Source organism: Poecilia latipinna, unplaced genomic scaffold, assembly GCF_001443285.1.
Source record: "Poecilia latipinna isolate Pla-1442-1.1 unplaced genomic scaffold, P_latipinna-1.0 Scaffold866, whole genome shotgun sequence".
Taxonomy (NCBI): Eukaryota; Metazoa; Chordata; class Actinopteri; order Cyprinodontiformes; family Poeciliidae; genus Poecilia; species Poecilia latipinna.
Window position 1 is genome coordinate 79,210 of NW_015113482.1, and position 16,788 is coordinate 95,997.

The 16,788-nt window shown below is 40.2% G+C and overlaps 1 protein-coding gene across 1 annotated transcript in view; it reads right to left on the minus strand.

Moving 5' to 3' along the window:
* Window positions 1-16,788, minus strand: part of ston1 (stonin 1) — a 26,749-nt gene that overhangs the window by 4,966 nt on the left and 4,995 nt on the right. The window contains exons 2-9 of the mRNA XM_015048199.1: window positions 11,381-13,286; window positions 8,913-9,115; window positions 3,157-3,258; window positions 2,923-3,049; window positions 2,690-2,757; window positions 1,292-1,385; window positions 737-1,197; window positions 134-370 (exon numbers count right to left, since the gene is read on the minus strand). Of these exons, the coding sequence (XP_014903685.1) occupies window positions 134-370; window positions 737-1,197; window positions 1,292-1,385; window positions 2,690-2,757; window positions 2,923-3,049; window positions 3,157-3,258; window positions 8,913-9,115; window positions 11,381-13,220 (3,132 nt within the window). The 5' untranslated portion in view covers window positions 13,221-13,286. The remainder of the gene's footprint in view (window positions 1-133; window positions 371-736; window positions 1,198-1,291; window positions 1,386-2,689; window positions 2,758-2,922; window positions 3,050-3,156; window positions 3,259-8,912; window positions 9,116-11,380; window positions 13,287-16,788) is intronic.

Sequence of the window (16,788 nt, forward strand, 5' to 3'; positions counted from 1 at the left end):
CCCCTCCCTAAATAAATAAATGACTGAAAACGGAGTCAAGCAAAAACGGGAAAATACCTGCAACTGGAAAAACACAATTCAAACAGCTCAGTAAACGAGAACACATAAGACTTAACATGGAGGTCACCCTCACCTCGTCTTCTACGTTAGCGAGTTCGTCCGCCACGCCTTCGTCACTGCTGGAGGAGATGCTGTTGCTGTCGCTGCAGTTTTCCTCCTGCAGCCCTCTGATTGCTTCTGCGTTGATCAAACCCAGGAAGTCGCTCTCTTCCATGGGAGCCTCCCCTTCCTCCTCTGGGTCTGAGCCATCGGCAGGGCCATCCAGCTGGACAATATCCGACAGCTCTCTGTAGGTGTAGTCCAAGTCCAGCTTTGCAAAAGAAACGCAAGGAGGAGCTGGAGTTATGTGGCGCAACCTGAAGTTGATGCTCACAATTAAAATGAAACAATTGACAAGGATCTGCTGCCTTTAAAGAACAAAAGTGACATTTTTACCTTGAAGTCGAAGAAAAACCTCAATTTTTATGAATATCTGCAGTGATTTTCAAAGAGTCAACATTTTATTTCTGTTTTATTTTAGCAATAAGATGTTTATTAAAATACAATAAGAAAAACCAGCATGTTTCGCAAATGCAAATTCTGCACCACTTTAGTCATCTTAGATAAAGTTATGTAAGAATTAAGTGGTATACAACACAGTAGCTTGGAGGTACAAAAAGGGAAAATGCTCAGTTACCCCCAGATCAGCTCCAGACTGGTTCCCAGCAGCTAGTTTCCACACCCTGCTGGCTTTCTCCCTCTCCTCCTCTATGACTTCTTTCAGGATTTCGTCAATGTCTCTGCTCTGCGTCTTCTGTGCGAGAGCAGCCTCCTCTGCAGAGATCTGGAAGTCCAACAGCTGAGTGCAGGGAGAGGCGGGTTCAGGCTGGGCGCTCGAATCACTTCCTCCCAGTGTGACCTCTCGACCTGGAGGCTCCCGAGGAAGGCCGCTCTCCTGACTCGGGGTGAGACCGGTTCTCGATTGCGTGACGTAGGAATCGGGAGCAGAGCAGGACTCCGGCTCATGAAGCGGGATGGGATTTGGTGGAGCTGCTGCTTCGCTCTGTTCTGGGACGGTTTGAGCGAGACGGGACGCAGCCCGCTGCCCCGCTGGAGCTTGAGTGACGACGACAGGAACATTGACTTTGTAAAGTTGCCCTTCAGGAAACAGAAAAGGGAATTTTTACTTTCCAATAGCTGCCATTAAAAACCCAAGGACAAGAAGACAATGGAGACTAAAGCTGTTCGGTACCAGAAGCCGTCTGCAGAGTGACGCCTGCCGGTATCTTAACGGGGTAGGGGAGCGCAGCGGGGAGCGAAAAAGTAGCAAGAGTTTGTGTTTTGTTCTAGTAAAAAGAGGAAATACAATGTTATAGTTTTCAGATTTACATTTTTTTTTAAAAATCCACACCAAATTCACAAAATACAGGTTGTAATAATAGTGCTGTCTTACAGAAATGAAAATGTCTCTTCTTGGCAACATATGGTTTTATTTGTCCACATGTCTAATATTTAGGTTATGTGCCTAATGGGTGAAAAAAAAAAAAAACTAAGCAAATACGCCATAAGATTATGAAATCACAAGTTTATAATTAAATGCATTTTATTACATCAAAACAAGATTTAAAAATTCCAATTAAATTTTAAAAATATGCAGAAAAAAATTTAAATCCCAGAGCTAATCTGTTCATTTTATGTTCTTAATTAGTATTTTTCAAAGTTTTACATCTTTAGCTTTTTTGTTTTTAAGCAATTTGCTTTGATTCTTTGTTGCAATGAAGAATGATGAGATCAGATGCAACCGATCACCAAGTTTATGAAAATTAACTTTAACCCAATTAATTTAATCCAAAAGACAAGAAATAATATCACTTTTTCATCCCTCCTTGCATCATTTTAACAAGCAGAGGAAAGTAAAGAGGACAGGGCAGCTGATTATTGTGATCCTGAAATAAAACATGAAGTGAAGTGGAGAAAGTCCGTTTCTTAGATAAAAACCAAGACTATTTACCACATCTGGACACTCTTATAAAAAAAAAATAAAAATAAAAAATAAACATGAAAAAATATCCTGGGACTTTGACAGTGAAGCACCCAGATGATCTTTATGCATCAACTCAGTCATCAATTTCAATAAAATAAATTTTCAAAGAAGCCATACATTAAAAAAAACAAAAACAAAACAAGAGTCAATTGCTTAAAAGACTAAAAATATTGAAGTTAAGAGAGTCAAACTCCCAGGACATTAATCCCATTAAAATCTCTGTGCTTTTCTTAATCCTTCATAAAATTATAGCACTGCAGCATGGTGATTAAATAATGATTTCGCTGAAGCGTTAAATATAAAAAGCTAAATTCTTGTCAGTTTCAAACCTTTTTTGCCATGGCTGTGAACAAAACACAAGAGGAATACAAGTTACTTTTCAGGAGCTTTCACAGAACTCACCAGGTATTTTAGATAACTTTAGTAAAAGTTACATTCAGTCCCAACATTATGCAACAGGATTTTTTCCCAAAGAGATTACCAAATATTTTCCAGAACTTTTATGGGGGTTTTTCCATAAATTTACCAAGATCTGGAAAAGTTCTGGATAAGTTCCTGCCAAGTTACCAGTAAGCTCCAGGAAGGAATGACCTGAATGAAACTGACCGTTTCTATGACGCTTACCTGGACCGGTAAGCTGTGGATGTTCTGACCCGTTTGTGTCAAACCTGGAGCTGAAAAAGAAAACAGAAGCTAAACAGGCGACACCCAAACAAGCCTCCCACCATTTAAATTATTTCAAGAGAACAGTTCTTCTTACAGTGACACAATGATTAAACTTAATTGGCTACATAAAGACTGTATAGAGAAGAAAGATGCTTAAAGGTGTGGATCATCACCTGGAAGTTCCTGGTTCTGGTCGGCCTGTGAGTAGCTGGCAGGAAGCTGGAGAACAAAGTTGGAGGAGTTGATGTTCTTCCTCAAGTCCTCCATTGCTTTGGACTGCAACACTTTTGACTCCCAAAGCTGCAGAGAAGGCACAGCGGCGCGTCTTCCTGGTGTAGTTCACACTTCCCCCGCTAGGTGGCCTAACTTCGTTGCGCTTGGAAACTTTAGTTTTCTGCTTTACTCACATGTCTCAAGTCGTCCAGCACTCGATCTTCAAGGCCTTCATCCAGAAAAAAATCCTTCATGCTGTCAATCACATCATCCATGATGGACAGGTAGAGTTTGGCCTGCGGAAATAATTAGGATGAACAAAAAAAAAATAAATAATACAAATAAAAATACAACCCGTAAGATCAGCTAAACATGTTCTCTACAGATAGAATTAATAAACATTTCTTAAATAAAGCATCTTTTGGGAACATAGGCGACTTTTCTCACCACTGGGCCTGAATTATTCAGCATCGTTTAAGTCAGACTGCGTAACAATAACGGTGAACCTGGAAGCCTAGTGCAGAAAAATCACGCTGATAACCCTCCATCTGTTTCCTGACCTTGCACACAGGTGACAGTGATCATCATCATCAAGATCCAGCCCACAGGGACGGAACCCGATGTGACGTCATAGGCGGGTTAAAAAAGAACTGCGGCCCGGGGCGCAGAGATCCAAAAAGCCCCCCTTCATAACACCAATCATACAAAACAACCACAAATCATGATATTATTGGTGACATTACTGAGGTAATATCTGTATATGACACATTGGGTTGAATATAGTGCAAAACTACTGTGCATTTTTATTAGTATGGTGTACTTTTGGGATTATTTCAGTGTCTTAGTGTTTATTTTTGAGCTGAGCTATTTTTCTATTATTAATAATAATGGAGGAGGACTTTTGTATCCGATGAGAATCACTAAAATTACCTTTGCCTGTTGATAGGGCGTTTATAAAAACCCCTCTTTGTGTTTTTAATCTATAAAATTATTTTTTTTCCTGCTTACCATTTAGTTACTGGAGGTCTGATAAGAGCATCTGCTGTGTGGCATACTTTTCTTTTTCCACTGGGGCTTATAGTGCTACAATTACAGGAGCTCTTAGCACTTCCTTGTTTACAGTAGGGAAATACAAGGCAGGTCTAGACGAGGTCAGCCAGCAGTCCCGGTAGACTCCGAAGTCAGACAACAATGTGATCTGCAGCATTAATGCCTGGAGATGTGGAGGGATTCAGTTGAAGCATTTTCAGCTACATAACACAATGATAGCTCCTGTATGACCTGCTGTAGTCTGGTTTAGAAAGCTGAAGCTGTAATGACTACAAAGTGCATATAAGACACACAACTTTTCACTGTTTATAGGTGAGATTAATTAGAATTACCAAAGTTATTTGCTAAATAACCATATTTATTTTCATTTTAATAATAGCTTTTTTTCCAATTCTAGAAGTTGGCAAACAGTTTTTTACCTTTTATTGTTTTTAGGAAGGCTCAGATCATGATGGTACATTGCTTTTTCAACCGGAAACAGGTGTAATTAGCAACATTTGTGTTAAAGAGAGGCACACTTCATTCTGCCCTTTCTGTATGACCCAATGGAACAAGAAATCAGGAGAAATGTAATGCCTGAAAAATCCACTGATTAAAAACGCTGGTTTGTAAATGCATCCAAGTAAAAATACTAAAAATGATCTTTTATGGTCTAATGAACAAATGTTCATAATACGTCCATAATAACCATAAATATACATTTACATAGAGAAGCAAATGTGAAGGCAGCTTAATGTTTTGGTGGTTTGCTGCAGGAGGGACTGGTGCGTTTTATAAAACAGATTTCATCATGGAAAAAAAAAGAAGAAAAGATATTCTGTGGATATATTGAAAGTCATCAGACAGGAAGTTGGCCACAAATGGGTCTCCCACATTCACAATAACCCTAAGCATATCAGCAAAATAATTATAAAGTAGATCTTGTTAATTAATTAATATAGAACTCTAAAATCAACTATTACTGATAAGGATCATTATACTTCATAATCCCATTCCAACTCTGAAAATAGTATTTTCCTTGTTTTTTATAGGTAAAAGTTAACATGTCTCCCATTATTATATCCTCTTTTCCTGTTTAAAAGAAAATATGTTTCAGATTCCTGCTTTATCGTCACTCTCAAACAAAAAAAACAAAAAAACAATACAGTAAACTGAATCTGGTACAACACTGCAACCTGAACCACTGAACCCAGAATACAACATGAAACCAGTTAAAAAATATCTTTTTTTTTTTTTGCAAAAAGACCCTTATCCTTTTCAAAACTTTATGTTCAATAGATTCACAGCAGCATCACCCCCGACCCCGGCTTCCTCTGAGCTGGCTGCTCGCCGATTACGGCTCTCTTTCAGGCCCCGAGGTCGACTCTTCCTCTGCCGAGGGCGAAAGTGCTGCAGCTGAAAGCGGCAACATGAAACGCATCTCCACACACACAGAGCAGTTTACTGTAGCTGTCACTTTGCTACAGAGCTGCTCTGAAGTTTGTACTTAGAAGTTTTTGCTGCAAATGTAGAAAAGTGAATACTTGTTCTTAAGATACGCGGCATCACCATCCACTCTGCAACCGCATGTTTAATTTATCAGCCCACATCTTGGAAATATAAATTACTCGGCCATTTAAATACATTTTAGATTCGTAAAATGTACCTTCTGTTTCAGCTTCTTCATAATACATAAAACTAAACCCAGTTTCATAATTGAAGAGTGGTAAAAGGAAAGCCAACGTTGAAAGAAAGCCATAAGTAGCCCTGGCTCACTGCAGTCAGATACAATCATGTTTTTTAATTTTCATGGCGACATGCACTATGTGTGTGGCAGAAAACTAATATTTCACATTACCCCTGAACTCACCATCCCTATAATGAAGCAAGGCGGTAGCGGCATCATGCTGCAGGGAGGCTTTTCCTCAGCAGAGACAGAAAACCTAGACTTTAGACTCACTTTTCAGCAGAACAGCCTGAAGCATACAACCAGAGTTATAACAGAAAGGATCAGATGATAAAAAAATATATATATATATATATATATATATGTGTGTGTGTGTGTGTGTGTTTGAATGAAATAGTCAAAGCTGAGGCCTCAGTACCATCGGGAATGTGTGAAAACTTTTCTACACTTCAGTTTATAAATGCTCTCATTCAGATTTCAATCAGCTTGAGTTATTTTTGCAAAGATAATTTTCCACCCAAAGAAAAAAAAAAACAGAAATCAGTCTGGCTGAGCAAAGCAAACAGAATCACGCCTTGAAGGGTTTGCTGTTGTACCAGCAGCAACATGTGTTTAAACAAAGTACAGTATTAACTCTGAGGCTGATAGCACATCAACACCACTCCTCCGTCCTCTCTGTATTCACATGAAAACACCATAAACATGTTGAAGTTTCTGATTGCGACTTGACAACACGTCAGAAAGCATAATCTTTGTAGAGGCTGTAAACAATGAACACGTAAAATAACCAGAATACATCGTTTTGGGACGTACTTCTTCACAAAGGGAAGAACTGGATGAGTTCCTGCAAGTCGAAGCTTCTGCCAGGAGTGAGTCATGAAAACAAGAGCCAAAACGAAAGCTGACGCTCGCTTTATAAAACCAGAGTAATCTGGTGAAACAATGGCAATCCGTGTGCAGCTCTCTCTCTCTCGCTCTCTAATCGGGCCAATCCAGCGTGTTCAGCTCCGGCTCTGATGTTTTCTCTGCTGGCCATTTACCTTTACACCATGTAGCACTTCAGAAAATCATTACCAGAGCACTGCATGTAATCTATTGAGGAGCACAGTGTCAGTACTGGATGTCTCATCCCGCTATCAAAGGTACAATCACTGAGAGTCAGAAGCACATCTCATTATATCAGCTTTTTGTTTTGTTTTTTTTCTGCGTAGATTTAAACTCCAGAATTTGTCCCGAGTTTAATGGGTGTAAAAGAACAAAATAACTACTCAGAGTCGTTAAGGTTTAATTCAGTTTTTATTCTTGATGCACATAATAACCAGCGTAAGCCAGGTACCTCACATAGAAAAATTAAAAAATAAAAAAAATTCCCCTCACCATTTTTAATTATTTTATTCAGACCTTTTTTTCCCAGCCAAGAGGTAAAAAAGACCTCGTAATAAAGATTTGATTTGCTTAAATAAAATTACAGTCGTCCATAAAGCAGCCTTCGTTTAGAGTCAGGGGTCAGTTCTGTATTGATGATGACAAAATGCTGGTAAGTATGGAAGGCTAAAACTGCCACAATCAGACAATATTCCCACAATTTTAATGAAATTGTTAATTTTATTGTATTAGTATGTAAAAAAAATTACTAAATACACATCATGAAATGTTAGTTTAATGTATTTATGTTATATAATTTTTTGACTTCGTTCCTATGCAGCAGCCCACCATGAAACATCAATAGCAGCTTTTATAACACACACTGAACAGGACAGATAAGGCTGCTAATGAAATAATACAATAATTTATTCTTTATTACACTGCCCTCACACTTTCTAAATCGTATTTATTTATATATATAAAAAATATTTAACTCATATTTGTGGTTGAATTGTGGCAATTTTATGCCTTGTCAATAATGAGGCTCATGGTGTCACACAGTAAAGTTAAGACATGAGTTTATACATTCATTATTACCAACAACGCTTCAAATACTTTTCTTTTCATGTAACCCATCAATAATAGAAGACATTTTAGTCCAAATTTAAAGGAATGATTCTTAAATCTGTTTGACAGAATTGTAAGAAACGGCCTGACCCCCAACTAGGATGATGAAAATAAATGATGATTTTAGCTGATTATTGGATAAATTCTGTTTAGCATGACTTCTATGAGACTGTGAGTCATTCTGGAGAGCAGTGCAGAGAGGATGCGAATGCAAGATTTTATATACACACAGTAGTATAGTAATATAATTAATAAATCTATTGTAAAATCTATGTAAAGTGCTAGGCAAGAAGAATGTTAAGTTGTTGTTTTAAGCCTAGAGACATTCGGTCTCAGGGTTAAGGATGCAGAATTTCATGAGAAATGCAACCAGTCACTGGAGAATTATCTGAATCTGACAAAAAACCTCAAAGCCTCTCAGTACCCTTACGTTTTTGATCCTCATTAGGAAGATTTTGGGAAGAATGTTGAGCAAAAGAAATGCTGTTTTGGAAATTACTGCGTCATACAACCAGATTGCCTCTGTGAGTCTGTTTCAATCCATTTCTTCTCCACTTCCACCTTAAAAAAAAAAGAGACAAAAATACACAATTAGAGAAACCAATATAGAGTTTGAGCTACGGTGGAAATAAAAAGTCTACAAATCCCTTTTAAAATCCCAAGTTTGTACCATGAGAAAAATAAGACCCTTCATACAATCTGTACAAATTAAATTTGAAAATTACATTTTGCAGGGGAAAAAATACAAAATCTAAAGCTAAAATAATGTGGCTGCACAAATTTCTTATATCTTGAGATGTGACTGTCAGCATTAACCACATAACTCTGTTACCATTTAAAGTGCATCGGATTAATCCTAAATAAAAGTTAAGCTTGTTTTTTTTCCTGACATCTGGCATCTCAGTGTCAAAATGTATCAGTCAGGAGATGGGCACAAAATAATTTACAAGCCATTAAATTCATCATAGAGCAAAGTAAAGTCACTCATTATCAAGTAAAGAAAATAGGATGCAGCAGTGACATTAGCAACAACAAATAGGAAGAAAAAAATCACATTATTTGTGTTTCTATTTTGCATTTTTTTCCTCCTAAAAGTTTTCGGTTTGTTTTTCAGTCGAGCAATTCAGGTCAGGGGTCACAATGTGGGTCAAAACGGCTCTGAAGTAATTTATTTTGGTGTACAGACTTCAATCCAGCTTGCATCATGTTTGCTGTGTGAAGTTTCCTGAGGGCCCTTCTCACCTGACAGTGATAGCGCGTCCAGCTGGTCACGTGTTTCTGCGGCTGAATGTCGTTCACAGTGCCGAGGGACTTGACCCTGGTCTGCGACACGACCGCGCCCGAGATTTCACATTCCATGGAGACAAAGGGGTACCAGTCACTGGGGATCTCCTGATCGGATCCCAGCTCCAGCTTACAGGAGAATGAATGGGGATGATCCACTGCTGCAAAAAGGGGATGGGGGGAACAAAACAATGTGCTCTTGTAGTTAACAATGGTACAGCAGCAGAAAAATATGCAATGCCAAGGAAGCCAAAAGTACTGAGGGGCTCATCAAAAATGGATGAGCAAGGGTGAAGAATGCAGCGGCCCTGAGGTGCAAAGAGAGACAATAAAGCTGAAACCTGCAGAGATTTTGTTGCCGAGTTTTGATTTTGTAGAGCTAACCTGCCAGTTCTGATTTTATCAGACTCTTAATTTTTTCTTATCAAATATTAAAAAAAGCCAGAATACTTCTACCTTTGGAGGAAAACCAGAGTTAACAACAAAATGCATTCTTAGTAAAATAAAACCACTTTCTCAAAGACAGCCCAGAGCCGTCTCTCCTTACATCACAGATAATCTACAAATACAACCAAATCCTCCAGGTTTGCAGCAGATGTGTCTGTAGATAAAACATGACTAAAAATTATTTCAAGCTACCTTTTGAAGACAAGCTGTGCTTCACTGAATTTGGAGCTGCAATTTGTACCACACGAAGTTCAGTGACTGATATGAGATCTATTCTAAATAAATAAAAGCTGAGTTTAAAAATTAAGGGGAGAACAGAGTAGATGCAAGACGACTCTTCTTCCTGCTGGTCCACAGGCGCCCAGCTTAGTCATTAGTCTTTGTTTGTAGAGGAATTAGATTTTTATCTTAAAAAGTGACATTTCTGAACGGATGGTAACGCATCCTAACTCAGTATGATCTTTGACAGATACCTCAAAAGCATGAGGCAAAACGCAGTCAGACTTTCGTTTATTTTCTGAACTTTCTGCAGCCGCTTGAAGAAATACTCAGCATGCCTCTGAAAATGGAGCTTCTCTGAGCTTTTGTGCTTTCTCTTCAAAACCGTCATTCATACTGAAAATAGCTAAATTAGTCTTCTTCCCTCATTAACTGTGAGGCGTGTTGTTGTCTGCGTGACCTGAGAGCGAATAAATCTCTGATCAAGAAAACTAGAAGAAAAAAAAATCAGATTTTTTCAGCCAATAACTGATCAGAATCTAGTTTCTGTGTCCATTTCTAAGATATTTCTGTCAGCTGCTGTTCTTTGTGAAACATTTTCATGTTTTACTTCCAAAAAACAAACATTTTCCTGTAATTTAATGAGTGGTCTTGAGCCCATTTCCTAAGGCTTTCCGGAGTGTCTAAATGATTTTGATTGCTCAACATTTAAAAATACAACTACATCCACTACATCAAAAATATTTTACACCTTAATTACATCCTGTTTGGATTACTTCCAGTTCTTTTCCATTCTGTCTACAAAATATTCAAAATGCTGCTGTTCACCTTCGAATGGTAAGAAAAATAGTAACAGCTGTTCTGGCCTTGCTGCACTGGCCTCCTGTCATTTTAAGGATCCAGTTTAATATTTTTTTTTTTTTGGTTCTTAAGATTTCAAACAATATGACACCAACTTATTTCTCTGAACATTTAAGGCGTTCCGACATTCGATCATTTAACATTCCAGGTTAAAATACAAGAGTTTTTTCTCCCTTTTAATTGTAATTGCGTAGCTCTTTTATCAGATTTACTATATTTCTGCAAAATTATACTGTATTTTAATGACCTCGAATCAGCTGGTAGTATAGTATGGATACCAGAGCAGACAGCCTGACTACCTGGTATTATACAATTAATAAATATTAGCCCTTCCTTTTTCTGTCAAAAATAAAATGTTCACATATTTAGTCTCTTCTTTGCCCTCTGTTATTAGGAGAACCTTCAGATAGACCTTTGTGTTTTTCTTTCACAGCAAAATACTCCCATTAAAGTAAAACAACATCGTTCTGGCTGCACAGGAATAACTTTCATATCAGCAGAAGTAAAAGTCTCATAACAAGATTTTAGGGATTTTGGAGACTTTTCTGCCATCTGTTGCATGCAGTTTGAGTAAATTTGGTTAGATGGTAGATCTGGGTATGCTACCTGTTGTTTTTAAGACTTGATTGTCCTCCGTTAGCATTTCTACTTAGCTGATTTTAAATTCCTCACGAGTCTTAGATTCTTTTATCGGATGTCCTAAATTTGTTTTTACATGAACGTACGTTATATTTTTTAGTACCAGCAGCAACAGCTTGCTTTTGTTTTGAAATATCAAGTTATACTTTTCTGGTTTATGTTTTTTGTGGAAATATTCTCAAGCTGAAGCATTTCTTATGGTTGCCGGTATGAGAATCTAAAACCAGTTCATTTCAATCAGTCTCTTCTTGAAATGTTACCTGTATTCTTGGCAGGCAGCCTATCGATCCTCCACACGATGGCTGAATAAACATTCTCGTACTTGACGGATCCGATGGACACCTGCATGACGGGCTGCGAGTCCGCGGCTCTGACCGAGCCCAGGCAGGCGTTTCTGTTCATCCGGGCCTTCAGCGACCTTTGCCGCAACAAGGCCACTGTCTGCGTCACCTTGACCCAGTCGCCTGGAACCGGGACGCGGATCACTACATTCTCGCACAGCGGTTGGGAGGTGTCGGACGTCCTGAGGGAGGAGAGGAAGGTGGCGGACATGTTGAGGAAGGCCTGCAGCTCCACGTAGGCTCCTTGGACCGTGACCACGGCTTTGATCGAAAAGGGAATCTCGGTGCAGCCCAGGACCGCCGTTTTGTACCGCATCAGCTCCACCCGGCACGCATCCGGAGGGGAGAACTTGATGAGCCGGGACATCTGAAACTCAGTCTCGTTCACGCATTGGTGAAAATGTCGGTCGGTGATCTCCATCCAGAGGTCGCTGTCTTCCTCGTACCCGTAGCTGGAGTTGGAATGCAGCAAGCCGAGATCGTTCAGGGCGAGGAAACAGTCGCCCTGTGCGTTCAGGAAGGCCAGACAGTGGATCTGGGTGAAAGCTGCCCTCTCCATGACCGTCCCTGACTTATCCAGCTGTATCCAGATGTGGTCAGTGACCTGCAGCGACAGCTCCTGCTCCTCGTACTGCCGCCTCTGCTGATGCGGCACGCTCAGCTTGAAGATCTCCTCCTCCATGGAGACAACCAGATCCTCCATGTCCTCGTGCACCGTGGAGCCGAACTTCAGCAGCTGCTCCACCTCCGCCTCGTGACTCACCTCCAGCTTCGGGTGGAAGCGCTTCTTCTCGGTGTAGGAGAAGAGCTCCACCTTGACGGTGAGGACCTTCCTGGGCTCGCTATAGCTCTCCACCTTCAGCTCCGACGGCCTGCACTGGGGGAGGAGCTGGAACTCTTTGTACGGTTTTTCCAGGCCTTTCTCGTAGAACATCTGCAGCACGCCTCCGGGGAGCAGGCGGAGATAGATGGGCCCCCACTGTCGGGATGACATGCGGTTCTTTTTTTCAGGAATCCTGAGCATGACGGGCCAGCCGTCCCTCTTCTGACTACGGAAAAGACCCCTGGGGACAAACTGTACCGAACCATCGCCTATCACCTCATTTCTTCCCTCTGGTATGTCCGTATGTCCCTCATTTCCTACTTGTAGGTCTTCCAGTTTATTGCAGACAAAGGAGAAAGGGTTCTGGGGTTGGTCGCGGGGAGGAGGCGTGCTGCCATCTTTGGTCCGAATAAAGAATCGCGGTAGGCTGTTGTCTGTGTCTGAGTCTGAGGAGGAGCTGCTTACATCCACGCTCCGTCTGGAATCGTCCCAGAAGGGGTTGAAGTGTCCAGAGTTTCCCCTGAAAGCTGGGAAGGGGCTCGGCCCATTCGCGGGTTGACTCGGAGTCTCTGGTGCCGGTGAGGGCACGGAGACGCCCGATGGGCTGGAAAAACTCCGGAGGAAGGCATTTTTTTCGCACGATGGGAAGTGAAACGAGCTGGTGCTGGTGGAGACTCTGGTCACAGGAGTACTCAAGGCGCTGCTGCAGGGTCTGAAAGACTTCCCACTGGAGCCTAACTGGCTTTGAGGAGATTCCAGCGAACCGCTGAAGCTCCAGGAAGTGTCTTTGATTGGAGGAAGCACCAACTTCAGACCATTGGGACGTGGTACTGATGCTTTGATAAGAGCGGGTGACTGCAGGGGCTTCTGAGGCGATGAGACCGGAGTGACTTCGTCGTCAAAGGTGACCCAGTTGGAATGGTTGGTGGAGCACATGGCTGGACACTTCAAAGGACAACGGCTCCTGGATCACAGGTCCTGCGATTCAAAGTATTTTGCCATCTGTCAAAGGAACAAAACCAGGAGTCAGAAAGAAATATTAAACAAGGATTTACAGTTGCTAAAGATAAAAGCTCCAATTGTCACAGAGAAAACATGACCCTGAGGACATTAAACAGCATTTTTTCAGACGGTAAATTCCTAAAATAAAACTCATGCCTGTCACTTCATCGGCTTGATCTGATTATCTTTCAACCTTGAAGCTGCAGTGAGAAAAGATACCCATGAATTTGTAGTCAACTTAAATGTATTGTATTTGATAGACCTGATTTGATTTAGAATTGTAATACAATTTATTTTATTTTATACCGCAGATAAAGTAAGTTGGTAAAAACTGCGTAACGTTTTCTGATTTTTTTCACGCTACAACCACAAAACTTTATGTTTTATTCAGATAAAACACAGTTCCGGTGTTTAATATTCGTTGCGAAATTAAAGTTTATCGGTTTTTGAGATCCATATGTCACTTGAAAATCATCTCAAGACAACATTTTAATTTATTGCATTAATTATTGAAACAATTTATTGTCCAGCAACATTTGTTCCCTACTGATCTAAACCAGGAATGTCCAACTCCTGTCCTGAAGAGTCCCTGTCATGTATATTTTAGATCTTGACAACCAGAGCTGGACATCTCTGATCTCTCCGATCAACTCTTTCAAAAGGAACCGTCACTTATTTTTCTGTCTGCATTTTGGTTAAAATCTCCAAAAAAAAAAAAAAAAAAACCTTTAGATTCAAAGGTTTGAAAGAACTGCACATTGTGCACTTTCAACTTCCTGAGATCCGGTTAAAAAAATAGGATGGTCTAAATATTTTATGGTGAACTTGCTCCAAAATGCATTTGAGAGAAGTTGGCCGTTGCAGCAAAGACTGTATCACATTAAAGGGCCTGATTGGCCCATAATGTGATGCAGCAGCTGGTAAAGCAAGAANAGCTGCAGTGAGAAAAAATACCCATGAATTTGTAGTCAACTTAAATGTATTGTATTTGATAGACCTGATTTGATTTAGAATTGTAATACAATTTATTTTATTTTATACCGCAGATAAAGTAAGTTGGTAAAAACTGCGTAACGTTTTCTGATTTTTTTCACGCTACAACCACAAAACTTTATGTTTTATTCAGATAAAACACAGTTCCGGTGTTTAATATTCGTTGCGAAATTAAAGTTTATCGGTTTTTGAGATCCATATGTCACTTGAAAATCATCTCAAGACAACATTTTAATTTATTGCATTAATTATTGAAACAATTTATTGTCCAGCAACATTTGTTCCCTACTGATCTAAACCAGGAATGTCCAACTCCTGTCCTGAAGAGTCCCTGTCATGTATATTTTAGATCTTGACAACCAGAGCTGGACATCTCTGATCTCTCCGATCAACTCTTTCAAAAGGAACCGTCACTTATTTTTCTGTCTGCATTTTGGTTAGAATCTCCAAAAAAAAAAAAAAAAAAAACCTTTAGATTCAAAGGTTTGAAAGAACTGCACATTGTGCACTTTCAACTTCCTGAGATCCGGTTAAAAAAATAGGATGGTCTAAATATTTTATGGTGAACTTGCTCCAAAATGCATTTGAGAGAAGTTGGCCGTTGCAGCAAAGACTGTATCACATTAAAGGGCCTGATTGGCCCATAATGTGATGCAGCAGCTGGTAAAGCAAGAAGCTAGAGACACATAACGCCTGTTTAATGTCTCTGCCACCGCTGTAGGATGAACGTCATAGATGTGGGACATATTTCCAAAAAAAAAAAAATTAATTTGACAGCAGATAGAGATTAAACATGCTGCAATCCTCATACAGTCTTGCAGTTAATTTTGCTGCAAATCAATCATCATCTGTCCTTTGATGTGCTGGCAGCTCTGCTCTCAGAAACATCAGGCTCAAAGGCCACAGAGAGAAGCCACTTATGAACTGCTGAGGCTCCATCTCCCAATAAAGAAAAGCGAGCTGAAAGCCTCAATTACAGCCTCCCTCCTCCCTCCAAGATCACAGCCACCACTTGCAAGTTGGAGACATCCGATGGAAAGTTCCCCTCGGTATTAATAAACTCGGGTCTTGTGTTGGATCCACTTCGGGGAGAGCGGATTGACAGCCACTCAGTCAAACACAGAAGAACATCTTCCTAATGGGATGATGTTTGGAAATCATACGCACGCATCCGCAACTTCGCCCGTCCTCTCCGACTTACAGAAGGCAGTCAGCTTTGATTCAAAGAGAAGGATGTGTGCTTTCAGGAGGGGGGAGTTCACTGACAGGCTTATTTCCAGTTTTCTTCCTGGGCTCTCTCGCAGGCGGCACAGAAATGAGACGCTGCTAAATCTACGGAGGACAAAAGAACACATTCCACTCATTCCTCTGGGACCAGCGGCTTTGCACACAGGAAGTACCCGCCTGCTCCACTTGTGTGAACAACAAATATTATCCATAATGTCACTTTATCTCATTCTGATGCGTCTGGTTATTAACCCGAGTCAAACTCAAGCGGACATGCAGAAAGAGAGACTCTGCAGTTTAACACAGGCACAACATAATACAAGAACAGAGATGTTTTGTTTGGACGTTTTCGCACTTTGAACTTCTTAATTAAAAAAAAAAGAAAAAAGAAAAAAATGTGTAAAGTCAAAAACACGTCAGCAAGCAGCCAAGTTTTCACAGTGGAGCTGTCCCCTCCGGGGAACGGAGGTGAAATGTTCTGACCGTGACAGAAACCAGTACTTATCGTCATTTAGCCACAAATGATGACTGAGCTGAAACAGCTCCAGAGTAAAACTGCTGAGCTGAGAGAAAAGAAAGAAAGAAAAGAAAAAAAGATGAGCATGCAGATGCTTCCTGATGACACGAGGCAGGTTCCTGTTGGATCCTCTGCATGTTTCCTGCTCATCGAGTGAGCCTGTGGTTTTCCTGGGATGACATGAAAATAAAGGACATGGCATACCCTCAAGTTTAATTTAAAGCGAAACGATTTCTGTTGCGACGAACAATGACGATGTAATCCAGGGCAGTGGCTGAAAATGAGATGACCCATCTCCAAGGGCATCACTATCACCAGCTTAGAAAACAGAAGAGAAAAGGAAAGAAAAGGAAAGAGAAGAAAAGAAAAGAAAAGAAAGGAAAGAGAGAGCTGCCTTCAAGCAAAACAAAACTAATAGGGAGTCTGGGTCATGCAGTTGCTTTTTTCCGCTCATACACTTAATAAAGTTTTTATTGTTGCACCCGTAGAGTTTGTTTGAGAGAGTCAGTTTGACTGGGAGAAATAAAAAAGGATATATAGATTAAAAATAAATATGTGAGTGTGTGCAGTTTTCTCCCAGGCAATTAGGGAAGGCTAATGAGGGAAAAAAAGAACAGTTAAAGTTAAAGTTGGACTGTCACTTGTGGAAATAATACAAGATTATTTTCAGGAGAAGTAAAACAGTCTTTGGGCAAGGATTCTGCTTGTATAAGCAGCTACACTGTGGATTTATTAAGAGGAAATGTAGATTTTACAAAAAAAAAA